General features: G+C 45.1%; 1 protein-coding gene and 1 long non-coding RNA gene across 9 annotated transcripts in view; one reads left to right on the top strand and one right to left on the bottom strand.

Moving 5' to 3' along the window:
* LOC118378467 (galectin-6-like) overlaps positions 1–16,264 on the bottom strand; it is a 19,511-nt gene extending 3,247 nt beyond the window's left edge. Inside the window, exons 1-9 of one of the 3 annotated variants that reach the window (XM_052472291.1) lie at positions 16,099–16,264; positions 15,545–15,633; positions 10,169–10,373; positions 9,616–9,729; positions 8,788–8,847; positions 5,308–5,349; positions 5,116–5,214; positions 3,433–3,486; positions 3,236–3,324 (exon numbers count right to left, since the gene is read on the bottom strand). In XM_052472291.1, coding sequence (XP_052328251.1) covers positions 3,236–3,324; positions 3,433–3,486; positions 5,116–5,214; positions 5,308–5,349; positions 8,788–8,847; positions 9,616–9,729; positions 10,169–10,373; positions 15,545–15,633; positions 16,099–16,140 — 794 coding nt within the window. In that variant the 5' untranslated portion in view covers positions 16,141–16,264. The remainder of the gene's footprint in view (positions 1–3,235; positions 3,325–3,432; positions 3,487–5,115; positions 5,215–5,307; positions 5,350–8,787; positions 8,848–9,615; positions 9,730–10,168; positions 10,374–15,544; positions 15,634–16,098) is intronic. The other 2 variants (XM_052472365.1, XM_052472418.1) reach the window with 2 other exon arrangements.
* On the top strand, positions 3,838–5,155 carry LOC127910313 (uncharacterized). Of its 6 annotated transcripts, XR_008074336.1 has the most exons (4): positions 3,838–4,125; positions 4,272–4,369; positions 4,419–4,761; positions 4,858–5,102. It is a non-coding gene; the product is annotated as an uncharacterized LOC127910313 (long non-coding RNA). The 6 variants fall into 6 exon arrangements; XR_008074397.1 differs by having other exon boundaries at positions 4,272–4,761; positions 5,054–5,155; XR_008074300.1 differs by having other exon boundaries at positions 3,838–3,978; positions 4,272–4,761.
* Positions 16,265–17,151: the final 887 nt, after the last annotated feature.

Here is a 17,151-nt window from a genome sequence, read left to right as displayed (position 1 = left end):
TCCACAGGTACACCTCCAATTGGCTCAAATTATGTAAATTAGAAGCTTCTAAAGCCATGACATAATTTTCTGGAATTTTCCAAGCTGTTTAAAGGCCCAGTCAACTTAGTGTATGTAAACTTCTGATCTACTGAAATTGTGATACTGTGAATTATAAGTGAAATAATCTGTTTACAATTGTTGGGAAAATGACTTGTGTCATGCACAAAGTAGATGTCCTAACCAACTTGCCAAAACTATAGTGCATTAACAACACATTTGAGGAGTGGTTGAAAAACAAGTTTTAATGACTCCAACCTAAATGTATGTAAACTTCCGACTTCAACTGTCAGAGTGTTTATTGACTATGTAACCTGACCAGACCAGGAACATCTCTGGGGAAAATACAACTGCAATATTTGTATAGTTGGGGGAAGGGCTAAGACTAAAGTGAGCACCTACAGACCTGGGTGCTCCTCAACTAGGTCTCACGTCAGAATCAGACGTTCATCCATGATTCTCAAGCGTCAAATTTCAAAGGGTTTAAGGTTAAGGTCAGGCATTAACTCTGAATGGTTAAGGTATTAACTCTGAAAGGTTAAGGTCAGGCATTAACTCTGAATGGTTAAGGTCAGGCATTAACTCTGAATGGTTAAGGTTAGACATTAACTCTGAATGGTTAAGGTATTAACTCTGAAAGGTTCAGGTCAGGCATTAACTCTGAATGGTTAAGGTTAGGCATTAACTCTGAATGGTTAAGGTCAGGCATTAACTCTGAATGGTTAAGGTATTAACTCTGAAAGGTTAAGGTCAGGCATTAACTCTGAATGGTTAAGGTTAGGCATTAACTCTGAATGGTTAAGGTATTAACTCTGAAAGGTTCAGGTCAGGCATTAACTCTGAATGGTTAAGGTCAGGCATTAACTCTGAATGGTTAAGGTCAGGCATTAACTCTGAATGGTTAAGGTTAGGCATTAACTCTGAATGGTTAAGGCTAGGCATTAACTCTGAATGGTTAAGGTCAGGCATTAACTCTGAATGGTTAAGGTCAGGCATTAACTCTGAATGGTTAAGGTCAGGTATTAACTCTGAATGGTTAAGGTCAGGCATTAACTCTGAATGGTTAAGGTCAGGTCAGACATTAACTCTGAATGGTTAAGGTTAGGCATTAACTCTGAATGGTTAAGGTTAGGCATTAACTCTGAATGGTTAAGGTTAGGCATTAACTCTGAATGGTTAAGGTTAGGCATTAACTCTGAATGGTTAAGGTTAGGCATTAACTCTGAATGGTTCAGGTCAGGCATTAACTCTGAAAGGTTAAGGTCAGGCATTAACTCTGAATGGTTAAGGTTAGGCATTAACTCTGAATGGTTAAGGTTAGACATTAACTCTGAATGGTTAAGGTTAGGCATTAACTCTGAATGGTTAAGGTCAGGCATTAACTCTGAACAACAACCTTCTACCCCTGGAATCGAAGGACCTTTGAAATCAGAGGCAGACAAACTGTTGCCCCCTAGTGGCCAGTTCACAAGTCATCTCCTGATGTCCTCAGACAGGGACGGACGTACTGGTCAGGCACCGTGTTATGCGGTCAAGCGCACGGCATTAACTCTGAATGGTTAAGGTAGGCATTAACTCTGAAGGTTAAGGCCCAGGCATTAGTGCCATGAATGGGCATCCAGCCAGGGTATTAACTGCGAATGGTTGCGTGCTGCATTAACTCTCAGATGGCTTAGGGGATTAACTCGGGGAATGGTTAGGGGTCAGGGATTAAGGGATAGGGGTTAGGGGATTACAGACTTGTTCAGGCATTAACATCTGAATGGTTCAGATATGGGTTAACTCTGAATGGTTAAGGTCAGGCAGAACTGTTGAATGGTTAGAGGTCAGGCATTAACTCTGATATGGTTAGGGGTCAGGCATTAACTCTGAATGGTTAAGGTCAGGCATTAACCTGAATGGTTAGAGGTCATGGCATTAACTCTGAATGGTTAAGGTCAGGCATTAGGGCATGAAGGGGTTAGGTCAGGCATTAACCTGTTAGCTCCTAGAGGCACCATAACTCAGATAGGGGATAGGGGTCAGGCACTCATAGGGGTTAGGGGGTTATGGGTATTACAGACCTGTTAGCAGGCATTAACTCTAATGGCACCATGCCTCAGATAGGGGTTAGTGGATAGGGGTTAGGGCATAAAGTCAGGTATTAACTCTGACCTGTTAAGCTCTAGAGGCACCATGGTTAAGGTCAGGATAACTCTGTGGACAAGGGGGTTACCCATAGGAATTAGGTGAAATCAGAGGCAGACAAACTGTTGCCCCTAGTGGCCACAAGTCATCTCCTGATGTCCTCAGACAGGGAGTGGATAGGGGCACCGGCATATGCGGAAGCGCAGGGTACTACAGACCTGTTAGCTCCTAGTGGCACCATGCCTCAGATAGGGGTTAGGGCATAGGAATTAGGGTACTACAGACCTGTTAGCTCCTAGTGGCACCATGCCTCAGGTAGGGGTTAGTGGATAGGGGTTAGGGCATAGGGGTTAGGGTACTACAGACCTGTTAGCTCCTAGAGGCATCATGCCTCAGATATGGGTTAGGGTATAGGGGTTAGGGCATAGGGGTTAGGGTACTACAGACCTGTTAGCTCCTAGAGGCACCATGCCTCAGATAGGGGTTAGGGATAGGGGTTAGAGTATAGGGGTTAGGGCATAGGAATTAGGGTACTACAGACCTGTTAGCTCCTAGAGGCACCATGCCTCAGATAGGGGTTAGTGGATAGGGGTTAGGGCATAGGAATTAGGGTACTACAGACCTGTTAGCTCCTAGAGGCACCATGCCTCAGATAGGGGTTAGTGGATAGGGGTTAGGGCATAGGAATTAGGGTACTACAGACCTGTTAGCTCCTAGAGGCACCATGCCTCAGATAGGGGTTAGGGGATAGGGGTTAGGGGATAGGGGTTAGGGCATAGGAATTAGGGTACTACAGACCTGTTAGCTCCTAGAGGCACCATGCCTCAGATAGGGGTTAGGGGATAGGGGTTAGGGGATAGGGGTTAGGGCATAGGAATTAGGGTACTACAGACCTGTTAGCTCCTAGAGGCACCATGCCTCAGATAGGGGTTAGTGGATAGGGGTTAGGGCATAGGAATTAGGGTACTACAGACCTGTTAGCTCCTAGAGGCACCATGCCTCAGATAGGGGTTAGGGGATAGGGGTTAGTGGATAGGGGTTAGGGCATAGGAATTAGGGTACTACAGACCTGTTAGCTCCTAGTGGCACCATGCCTCTGATGACGATGGTCTTCTTCGGTGACATCCCTCCTGGAATCATGCTGGAGTACGGGACAGGCTGATACACATAGGACAGGAGTCAGTTCACTGACAGCATGTAGTGTATACTGTATGTATGTATACTTAGGACAAAACACATCTATCCTGACTCAGAGATGTTACTTACAGGGTTGTATATTGGCTGTCCATCCATGACCGGTAGGTTTCCACCAGGATAGACCTGACCACAAACAGGGATGTTATCACACACACACACACACACACACACACACACACACACACATCAGACATCACACACACAGACATCACACACACACACAGACACACACACACACACACACACAGACACACACACACACACACACACACATCACACACACACACACAGACATCACACACACACAGACATCACACACACACACACACAGACAGACAGACATCACACACAGACATCACACACAGACATCACACACAGACACACACACAGACATAACACACACAGACATCACGCACACACACACACACACAGACATCACACACACACAGACACACACACACACACACACACACACACACACAGACATCACACACACACACACACACACACACACAGACATCACACACACAGACATCACACACACAGACATCACACACACAGACATCACGCACAAAACAGATCATTATCCCACATCCAAAGTATAAAGACCCACAAGTGATAGTACTGACCCCCCACGTCACCTCTCACTGTCTCAACCACACAGGTGACAGTCCTGACCCCCCACGTCACCTCTCACTGTCTCAACCACACAGGTGATAGTACTGACCCCCCACGTCACCTCTCACTGTCTCAACCACACAGGTGACAGTCCTGACCCCCCATGTCACCTCTCACTGTCTCAACCACACAGGTGATAGTACTGACCCCCCACATCACCTCTCACTGTCTCAACCACACAGGTGATAGTCCTGACCCCCACGTCACCTCTCACTGTCTCAACCACACAGGTGATAGTCCTGACCCCCCACGTCACCTCTCACTGTCTCAACCACACAGGTGATAGTACTGACCCCCCACGTCACCTCTCACTGTCTCAACCACACAGGTGACAGTCCTGACCCCCCACGTCACCTCTCACTGTCTCAACCACACAGGTGATAGTACTGACCCCCCACGTCACCTCTCACTGTCTCAACCACACAGGTGACAGTCCTGACCCCCCACGTCACCTCTCACTGTCTCAACCACACAAGTGATAGTACTGACCCCCCACGTCACCTCTCACTGTCTCAACCACACAGGTGACAGTCCTGACCCCCCACGTCACCTCTCACTGTCTCAACCACACAGGTGATAGTACTGACCCCCCACGTCACCTCTCACTGTCTCAACCACACAGGTGACAGTCCTGACCCCCCACGTCACCTCTCACTGTCTCAACCACACAGGTGATAGTACTGACCCCCCACGTCACCTCTCACTGTCTCAACCACACAGGTGACAGTCCTGACCCCCACGTCACCTCTCACTGTCTCAACCACACAGGTGATAGTCCTGACCCCCACGTCACCTCTCACTGTCTCAACCACACAGGTGACAGTCCTGACCCCCCACGTCACCTCTCACTGTCTCAACCACACAGGTGATAGTCCTGACCCCCCACGTCACCTCTCACTGTCTCAACCACACAGGTGACAGTACTGACCCCCCACGTCACCTCTCACTGTCTCAACCACACAGGTGATAGCACTGACCCCCCACGTCACCTCTCACTGTCTCAACCACACAGGTGATAGTACTGACCCCCATGTCACCTCTCACTGTCTCAACCACACAGGTGAGAGTCCTTACCCCCATGTCACCTGGGTATCCTCCTCCCTGTGGGTATCCTCCGCCCTGTGGGTATCCTCCGCCCTGTGGGTATCCTCCGCCCTGTGGGTATCCTCCGCCCTGATAAGCATTGACAGACATACAGTATAAATATATGTAATGGTATTTGATGACACAGACACATGAACGTAACCAAGTGTGATACCAACTTACCCCCATTTGACCACCTGGGTATCCGCCAGCAGGATATCCTCCCTGTTAATGGTTGGAAACATATCAAATGTTATGACACTCTGAGACACAACATTCATGAAGATATATCGCTGTGTACAGTCACCCCACAACATTCATGAAGATATATCGCTGTGTACAGTCACCCCACAACATTCATGAAGATATATCGCTGTGTACAGTCACCCCACAACATTCATGAAGATATATCGCTGTGTACAGTCACCCCACAACATTCAAGAAGATATATCGCAATGTACAGTCACCCCACAACATTCATGAAGATATATCGCTGTGTACAGTCACCCCACAACATTCAAGAAGATATATCGCAATGTACAGTCACCCCACAACATTCATGAAGATATATCGCTGTGTACAGTCACCCCACAACATTCAAGAAGATATATCGCAATGTACAGTCACCCCACAACATTCAAGAAGATATATCGCTATGTACAGTCACCTCACAACATTCAAGAAGATATATCGCAATGTACAGTCACCCCACAACATTCAAGAAGATATATCGCAATGTACAGTCACCCCACAACATTCAAGAAGATATATCGCTATGTACAGTCACCCCACAACATTCAAGAAGATATATCGCAATGTACAGTCACCCCACAACATTCAAGAAGATATATTGCTGTGTACAGTCACCCCACAACATTCATGAAGATATATTGCTATGTACAGTCACCCCACAACATTCATGAAGATATATTGCTGTGTACAGTCACCCCACAACATTCATGAAGATATATTGCTATGTACAGTCACCCCACAACATTCATGAGAATATATCGATATGTACAGTCACCCCACAACATTCATGAAGATATATCTCTATGTACAGTCACCCCACAACATTCATGAAGATATATTGCTGTGTACAGTCACCCCACAACATTCATGAAGATATATTGCTATGTACAGTCACCCCACAACATTCATGAGAATACATCAATATTTACAGTCACCCCACAACATTCAAGAGAATATATCGCTATGTACAGTCACCCCACAACATTCAAGAAGATATATCGCTATGTACAGTCACCCCACAACAATCATGAAGATATATAGCTGTGTACAGTCACCCCACAACATTCATGAAGATATATCGCTATGTACAGTCACCCCACAACATTCATGAAGATATATCTCTATGTACAGTCACCCCACAACATTCATGAGAATACATCAATATTTACAGTCACCCCATAACATTCATGAGAATATATCGATATTTACAGTCACCCCACAACATTCATGAGAATACATCAATATTTACAGTCACCCCATAACATTCATGAGAATATATCGATATGTACAGTCACCCCACAACATTCATCAGAATATATCGATATTTACAGTCACCCCACAACATTCATGAGAATACATCGATATTTACAGTCACCCCATAACATTCATGAGAATATATCGATATTTACAGTCACCCCACAACATTCATGAGAATACATCGATATTTACAGTCACCCCACAACATTCATGAGGATATATCGATATTTACAGTCACCCCGCAACATTCATGAGAATATATCGATATTTACAGTCACCCCACAACATTCATGAGAATATATCGATATTTACAGTCACCCCACAACATTCATGAGGATATATCGATATTTACAGTCACCCCACAACATTCATGAGGATATATCGATATTTACAGTCACCCCGCAACATTCATGAGAATATATCGATATTTACAGTCACCCCACAACATTCATGAGAATATATCGATATTTACAGTCACCCCACAACATTCATGAGAATACATCGATATTTACAGTCACCCCATAACATTCATGAGAATATATCGATATTTACAGTCACCCCACAACATTCATGAGGATATATCGATATTTACAGTCACCCCGCAACATTCATGAGAATATATCGATATTTACAGTCACCCCACAACATTCATGAGAATATATCGATATTTACAGTCACCCCACAACATTCATGAGAATATATCGATATTTACAGTCACCCCACAACATTCATCAGAATATATCGATATTTACAGTCACCCCGCAACATTCATGAGAATATATCGATATTTACAGTCACCCCACAACATTCATGAGAATATATCGATATTTACAGTCACCCCACAACATTCATGAGAATACATCGATATTTACAGTCACCCCATAACATTCATGAGAATATATCGATATTTACAGTCACCCCACAACATTCATCAGAATATATCGATATTTACAGTCACCCCACAACATTCTTGAGAATATATCGATATTTACAGTCACCCCACAACATTCATGAGGATATATCGATATTTACAGTCACCCCACAACATTCATGAGAATATATCGATATTTACAGTCACCCCACAACATTCATCAGAATATATCGATATTTACAGTCACCCCACAACATTCATGAGAATATATCGATATTTACAGTCACCCCACAAAATTCATGAGGATATATCTCTATGTACAGTCACCCCACAACATTCATGAGGATATATCGATATTTATAGTCATCCCACAACATTCATGAGAATACATCAATATTTACAGTCACCCCGCAAGATTCATGAGAATACATTGATATGTACAGTCACCCCACAACATTCATCATAATATATCGATATCTACAGTCACCCCACAACATTCATGAGAATATATCGATATTTACAGTCACCCCACAACATTCATGAGGATATATCGATATTTACAGTCACCCCACAACATTCATGAGAATATATCGATATTTACAGTCACCCCACAACATTCATGAGGATATATCGATATCTACAGTCACCCCACAACATTCATGAGAATATATCGATATTTACAGTCACCCCACAACATTCATGAGGATATATCGATATGTACAGTCACCCCACAACATTCATCATAATATATCGATATCTACAGTCACCCCACAACATTCATGAGAATATATCGATATTTACAGTCACCCCACAGTATTCATGAGAATATATCGATATTTACAGTCACCCCACAACATTCATGAGAATATATCGATATTTACAGTCACCCCACAACATTCATGAGGATATATCGATATTTACAGTCACCCCACAACATTCATGAGGATATATCGATATTTACAGTCACCCCACAACATTCATGAGAATACATCGATATTTACAGTCACCCCACAACATTCATGAGAATACATCGATATTTACAGTCACCCCACAACATTCATGAGAATACATCGATATTTACAGTCACCCCACAACATTCATGAGAATACATCGATATGTACAGTCACCCCACAACATTCATGAGAATATATCGATATTTACAGTCACCCCACAGTATTCAGTGCTCAGCCCTCCAGTGGTCTTGTATGGCTTAGTAGGTAGATCATGACACAACGCCAGGATAGTGGGTTCAATACATATACAATATCAATATCGATACATACCACCATGTTGCCTCCTCCCATTCCTCCTGTAGGATATCCACCTCCCATTCCTCCTCCTCCCTGAAAAATACACAGCTTATTCCAGCTACATCCGTTCTGCCATGTGTGTGTGTTTGTGTGTGTGTTTGTGTGTGTATGTGTGTGTGTGTATGCGTTGTGTAGCAAGTACATACTCAACTCCCACTCCACCTGGGTATCTATTGCCTCCTACTTGAGCGCCGTTTTGCAAAAGCACCAAACATTGAGCACTTAAGAAAAAAGCAATGCCCCTGCCCCTACACCCTGCCCCTATTCCCCTGCCCCTACCCCCTGCCCCTACACCCTGCTCCTATTCCCCTGCCCCTATTCCCCTGCCCCTACACCCTGCCCCTATTCCCCTGCCCCTACACCCTGCCCCTACACCCTGCCCCTATGCCCCTGCCACTACACCCTGCCCCTACCCCCTGCACCCTGCCCCTACCCCCTGCCCCTACACCCTGCCCCTGCCCCTACACCCTGCCACTACACCCTGCCCCTGCCCCTACCCCCTGCCCCTACACCCTGCCCCTACCACTACACCCTGCCCCTACCACTACACCCTGCCCCTACCCCCTGCCACTACACCCTGCCCCTGCCCCTACCCCCTGCCCCTACACCCTGCCTCTACCACTACACCCTGCCCCTACCACTACACCCTGCCCCTGCCCCTACCCCCTGCCACTACACCCTGCCCCTGCCCCTACCCCCTGCCACTACACCCTGCCCTGCCCCTACCCCCTGCCCCTACCCCTGCCCCTACCCCCTGCCCCTACCCCCTGCCCCTACCACTACACCCTGCCCCAGCCTCACCCCAATGACGTTGATGGTCTGGATGGAAACGTCGCCCCCTATCTGCAGAGCGTTGACTCTCTCGACTGGAATACGATGCTTGAACATGTGAAAGTCTCGCCCGTTCACTGTCACCTACGACAGAAAAACACATCAGCTCATCTGACCATACACAACTGTGGTCTAACCCTAACCCAACTCAACAGGTCGTTGGGCCATGACAGGTGTCTTTTATACAGATAACAAGTTCCAACAGGTGACATTAATACAGGTAATGAGTGGAGGACAGAGGAGCCTCTTAAAGAAGAAGTTACAGGTCTGTGAAGCCAGACATCTTGCTTGTTTGTAGGTGACCAAATACTTATTTTCCACCATAATTTGCAAATAAATTCATTAAAAATCCTACAATGTGATTTTCTGGATTTTTTTCTTCTCATTTTGTCTGTCGTAGTTGAAGTGTACCTATGATGAAAATTACAGGCCTCTCTCATCTTTTTAAGTGGGAGAACTTGCACAATTGGTGGCTGACTAAATACTTTTTTGCCCCACTGTGTATAGTATCTCTATATCTGACCTGGTAACCCTCCTGGTTAATGATGATAACCATCTCGAAGGCGTCTCCCTTGCTAAAAGGCATGTGGTGGGTCTTCTCCTCTGAACCCCATTCCCCTTCCTGGCAGCTGTTGAACACCACCTTGTCCCATCCGTCGAAACGAGGGTTGAAGTGAAAGCCGATATCACTGCCCTCAAATTCCCCACACTGCAGGTTAATGTTAAACCTAGAGGGGGTGTTAGAGAGAACATAGGATGAACAGATTATACACTGGTAACACAGCTAACACAGGTAACACAGCTAACACAGGTAACACAGCTAACACAGGCAACACAGCTAACACAGGTAACACAGGCAACACAGCTAACACAGCTAACACAGGCAACACAGCTAACACAGGTAACACAGGTAACACAGCTAACACTGGTAACACTGGTAACACGGCTAATACAGCTAACACAGCTAACACAGGCAACACAGCTAACACTGGTAACACAGGTAACACAGCTAACACAACTAACACTGGTAACACTGGTAACACAGCTAACACTGGTAACACAGCTAACACAGGCAACACAGCTAACACAGCTAACACAGCTAACACAGCAAACACTGGTAACACAGGCAACACAATTATATATAGAACAACCCCATTACATTCCACCCTGAGCCTTTAGGTGGAACGACCCCATTATATACCACCCCGAGCCTTTTGGTGGAACGACCCCATTATATACCACCCCGAGCCTTTAGGTAGAACGACCCCATTATATACCACCCCGAGCCTTTAGGTGGAACGACCCCATTATATACCACCCCGAGCCTTTTAGTGGAACGACCCCATTATATACCACCCCGAGCCTTTAGGTGGAACGACCCCATTATATACCACCCCGAGCCTTTAGGTAGAACGACCCCATTATATACCACCCCGAGCCTTTAGGTGGAACGACCCCATTATATACCACCCCGAGCCTTTTGGTAGAACGACCCCATTATATACCACCCCGAACCTTTAGGTGGAACGACCCCATTATATACCACCCCGAGCCTTTTGGTAGAACGACCCCATTATATACCACCCAGAGCCTTTTGGCAGAACGACCCCATTATATACCACCCCGAGCCTTTTAGTGGAACGACCCCATTATATACCACCCCGAGCCTTTAGGTGGAACGACCCCATTATATACCACCCCGAGCCTTTAGGTGGAACGACCCCATTATATACCACCCCGAGCCTTTAGGTAGAACGACCCCATTATATACCACCCCGAGCCTTTAGGTGGAACGACCCCATTATATACCACCCCGAGCCTTTAGGTAGAACGACCCCATTATATACCACCCCGAGCCTTTAGGTGGAACGACCCCATTATATACCACCCCGAGCCTTTTGGTAGAACGACCCCATTATATACCACCCCGAGCCTTTAGGTGGAACGACCCCATTATATACCACCCCGAGCCTTTAGGTGGAACGACCCCATTATATACCACCCCGAGCCTTTAGGTAGAACGACCCCATTATATACCACCCCGAGCCTTTAGGTGGAACAACCCCATTATATACCACCCAGAGCCTTTTGGTAGAACGACCCCATTATATACCACCCGAGCCTTTTAGTGGAACGACCCCATTATATACCACCCTGAGCCTTATGGAGTCTTAATGTCCAGGTCACATTCTGCTTCTTAGAGAAAACAACAACTGCTCCAACTGATATGAGCGACTGTGGTCTGAAAGGCAAGTCAAATACACAGAGGACGAGGAGGTGGGAGCTTCTGATAAACGTGTGTGTGCCTTTGCTTTGCCCTCTCTCTCTCTCTCTCTCTGATAGCACAAGGATAAACGTCCTTATTCTAACAGGTTCAGCAGGCTGAGAATGTTCTTTCAACATACATTAGTCGTTATAACTTGATATACTGCAGCAGATTTTCATAATTTTCATCATAAAACAAAACTACGTCCACACTGAACAAAAAAATATACATTCAAAGATTTGACTGAGTTACAGTTTATGTAAGGAAAGCAGTCAATTGAAATAAATTAAATAAATTAGGTGAATTCATTAGGCCCTAATTTATGGATTTCACATGACTGGGAATACAGATATATATCTGTTGGTCACAAAAAAAAGGCAAGGGTGTGGATCAGAAAACCAGTCAGTATCTGGTGTGGATCAGAAAACCAGTCAGTATCTGGTGTTGATCAGAAAACCAGTCAGTATCTGGTGTGGATCAGAAAACCAGTCAATATCTGGCGTGGATCAGAAAACCAGTCAGTATCTGGTGTGGATCAGAAAACCAGTCAATATCTGGTGTGGATCAGAAAACCAGTCAGTATCTGGTGTGGATCAGAAAACCAGTCAGTATCTGGTGTGGATCAGAAAACCAGTCAGTATCTGGTGTGGATCAGAAAACCAGTCAGTATCTGGTGTGGATCAGAAAACCAGTCAATATCTGGTGTGGATCAGAAAACCAGTCAGTATCTGGTGTGGTGTGGATCAGAAAACCAGTCAGTATCTGGTGTGGATCAGAAAACCAGTCAGTATCTGGTGTGGATCAGAAAACCAGTCAGTATCTGGTGTGGATCAGAAAACCAGTCAGTATCTGGTGTGATCAGAAAACCAGTCAGTATCTGGTGTGGATCAGAAAACCAGTCAGTATCTGGTGTGGATCAGAAAACCAGTCAATATCTGGTGTGGATCAGAAAACCAGTCAGTATCTGGTGTGGATCAGAAAACCAGTCAGTATCTGGTGTGATCAGAAAACCAGTCAGTATCTGGTGTGGATCAGAGAACCAGTCAGTATCTGGTGTGGATCAGAAAACCAGTCAGTATCTGGTGTGGATCAGAAAACCAGTCAGTATCTGGTGTGGATCAGAAAACCAGTCAGTATCTGGTGTGGATCAGAACACCAGTCAGTATCTGGTGTGGACCAGAAAACCAGTCAGTATCTGGTGTGGACCAGAACACCAGTCAGTATCTGGTGTGGACCAGAACACCAGTCAGTATCTGGTGTGGACCAGAAAACCAGTCAGTATCTGGTGTGGATCAGAACACCAGTCAGTATCTGGTGTGATCAGAAAACCAGGCAGTATCTGGTGTGACCACCATTTGCCTCATGCAGCGTGACACATCTCCTTCTCATAGAGTTGATCAGGATGTTGATTGTGTTCTGTGGAATGTTGTCCCCACTCCTCTTCAACGGCTGTGTAAAGTTGCTGGATATCGGTGGGAACTGGAACACGCTGTCCTACACGTCGATCCAGAGCATCCCAAACATGCTCAACGAGCGACATGTCTGGTGAGTATGCAGGCCATGGAAGAACTGAGACATTTTCAGCTTCCAGGAATTGAGTACAGAACCTTGCGACATGGGGCCGTGCATTATCATGCTGAAACATGAGGTGGTGGCGGCAGATGAATGGCACGACACAATGCACCTGTGGTCATAAGACACAGGTGTGTCAAGGCTATATAATTACCTGTGGTCATGTGGCACAGGTGTGTCAAGGCTATATAATTACCTGTGGTCATGTGACACAGGTGTGTCAAGGCTATATAATGAATTACCTGTGGTCATGTGACACAGGTGTGTCAAGGCTATATAATTACCTGTGGTCATGTGGCACAGGTGTGTCAAGGCTATATAATTACCTGTGGTCATGTGACACAGGTGTGTCAAGGATATATAATTAATTACCTGTGGTCATGTGACACAGGTGTGTCAAGGCTATATGATTGCATGTGATCATGTGACACAGGTGTGTCAAAGCTATATAAGTACCTGTCACCTGACACAGGTGTATCAAAGCTATATAAGTACCTGTGATCATGTGACACAGGTGTGTCAAAGCTATATAATACCCTGTGATCATGTGACACAGGTGTGTCAAAGCTATATAATACCCTGTGACCATGTGACACAGGTGTGTCAAAGCTATATAAGTACCTGTCACAGGTGTGTCAAGGCTATATAATTACCTGTGGTCATGTGACACAGGTGTGTCAAGGCTATATGATTACCTGTGATCATGTGACACAGGTGTGTCAAAGCTATATAAGTACCTGTGATCATGTGACACAGGTGTGTCAAAGCTATATTAGTACCTGTCACAGGTGTGTCAAGGCTATATAATTACCTGTGGTCATGTGACACAGGTGTGTCAAGGCTATATGATTACCTGTCACCTGACACAGGTGTGTCAAAGCTATATAAGTACCTGTCACCTGACACAGGTGTGTCAAAGCTATATAAGTACCTGTCACCTGTCACAGGTGTGTCAAAGCTATATAAGTACCTGTCACACGTGTGTCAAGGCTATATAATTACCTGTGGTCATGTGACACAGGTGTGTCAAGGCTATATGATTACCTGTCACCTGTCACAGGTGTGTCAAAGCTATATAAGTACCTGTCACAGGTGTGTCAAGGCTATATGATTGTTTCTCCATCACATTTGCATTTGAAACCCTGATGAAGTCGTTAGCTGGTACGTTCTCGAGCATTTCATTTGTGACTTAGCCCACACATTAAAGTATCTTTAGCTTTCAACCCCACATGAAGTGCCTGGACTTGGATTTCGCCTTCAGCACCTATTAGTGGTCAGTGTGTGTGGATGTATTCCTCTCCAACATCACCTGGTCGTTTTGGAATCCTCAACCCACCAGGCATTGATTCCATACTAGGTCTTTTTTTTTGTAATTCATAAAATACAAATTTATATAAAACAATAAGTCGAAGACCAATATAATTTAGCACATCGTCGTTGATACAAATGAAGAATGTGTAAATGTTGTTGTCGCCCAAAAGTTACAGTCTGATAACGTGTAGCACCTATTAGCACCTATTAGCACCTATTAGCACCTACAGTCTGATAACGTACAGCACCTATTAGCACCTATTAGCACCTACAGTCTGATAACGTACAGCACCTATTAGCACCAATTAGCACCTACAGTCTGATAACGTGTAGCACCTATTAGCACCTACAGTCTGATAACGTACAGCACCTATTAGCACCAATTAGCACCTACAGTCTGATAACGTGTAGCACCTATTAGCACCTACAGTCTGAAAACGTGTAGCACCTATTAGCACCTACAGTCTGATAACGTACAGCACCTATTACCACCTATTAGCACCTACAGTCTGATAACGTGTAGCACCTATTAGCACCTACAGTCTGATAACGTACAGCACCTATTAGCACCTATTAGCACCTACAGTCTGATAACGTACAGCACCTATTAGCACCTATTAGCACCTACAGTCTGATAACGTGTAGCACCTATTAGCACCTACAGTCTGATAACGTGTAGCACCTATTAGCACCTACAGTCTGATAACGTGTAGTCATACCTCCAATCCTCAGAGGTTGTGTGTTTCTCACCTGGTGATCTCGTGAGGGATGACTCCCTGGATGTAAACAGACATCCCTGATCTCAGCCCGCCGTAGATCGGCCCCACATAGGGGATACTCTGCACACAACACACAGTAATAACCATTTAACAACTATACACAAGTAGAGATGCAAAGCAGTCTGGGAAATAATAACCATTTAACAACTATACACAAGTAGAGATGCAAAGCAGTCTGGGAAATAATAACCGTTTAACAACTATACACAAGTAGAGATGCAAAGCAGTCTGGGAAATAATAACCATTTAACAACTATACACAAGATGAGATGCAAAGCAGTCTGGGAATTTTTTTAAGTAGGTAGAGTAAAAGTTTGAGAAGGAAGTAAATGAAGATTGTAGGTACATAGAGACAGCCAATGGATGGGCTTCAGTCAATTCAGAAAGTTAATTGAAATTGGAATTTCAGTGTACCTCCTGAATTGACTGGAATTGAAATTGAATTGACCCCAACCCTGAAGAACGGTAGATCCAGACAATATCTATGATATCTGTATACACTAGACAAGGAGACGTGCTACTCACAGGGTTGTAGACGGGCTGATAGCCAGGTGGAGCAACGAACATGATGGCTGTCGCTCAGAGATCCACAGACAGACAGACGGAGAGACGGAGGAGAGGAGAGTCAGAGAGCAGGAAATGGTCGCTGCTGGACGGCTGGTCTTATAGAGACTTAGAACCATGGGAGGGGCGAGGAGCCAGGGGAGAGTCAGGCCAGAGTAGGGCCAGATTGGGATAGGGCCAGATAGGGCAGGCTACATGACTAATGATGTTGGCCAGGAACCAGAAACCAGGCTAAGTGTTATCAGTTTCACATTGTTTTCCCAACCTTATCACAGGACAGGAGGAGTGGTCCAGTCGGACAAAAGATGGTGTGTGTGTGTAAGGTGAACGGTGTGTGTGTGTGTGTGTTAACAAACTGTGTACACACATTTGAATGATAGTAAATGGTAGATAAGAGACGGTTGTGTACCAAAGGAGTCTCAACAGTTTGCTTTCTGTAGACAGTCTGGTCGACAACAGTATGGAGGTCTACATCAGTCTGGTCTACAACAGTATGGAGGTCTACATCATTCTGGTCTACAACAGTCTGGAGGTCTACATCAGTCTGGTCTACAACAGTCTGGCCTACAACAGTATGGAGGTCTACATCAGTCTGGTCTACAACAGTCTGGCCTACAACAGTATGGAGGTCTACATCAGTCTGGTCTACAACAGTCTGGCCTACAACAGTATGGAGGTCTACATCAGTTTGGTCTACATCAGTCTGGTCTACATCAGTCTGGTCTACAACAGTCTGGAGGTCTACATCAGTCTGGTCTACAACAGTCTGGAGGTCTACAGCAGTCTGGTCTACAACAGTATGGAGGTCTACATCAGTTTGGTCTACATCAGTCTGGTCTACAACAGTCTGGTCTAAAACAGTCTGGTCTACAACAGTCTGGAGGTCTACATCAGTCTGGTCTACAACAGTCTGGAGGTCTACATCAGTTTGGTCTACAACAGTATGGAGGTCTACATCAGTTTGCTCTACAACAGTATGGAGGTCTACATCAGTTTGCTCTACAACAGTATGGA

The sequence above is a fragment of the Oncorhynchus keta genome, chromosome 1 (genome assembly GCF_023373465.1).
Source record: "Oncorhynchus keta strain PuntledgeMale-10-30-2019 chromosome 1, Oket_V2, whole genome shotgun sequence".
Classification (NCBI taxonomy): Eukaryota; Metazoa; Chordata; class Actinopteri; order Salmoniformes; family Salmonidae; genus Oncorhynchus; species Oncorhynchus keta.
Note: the sequence above shows the minus strand (reverse complement) of the source record. Positions and strands in the feature narration are given on the sequence as shown.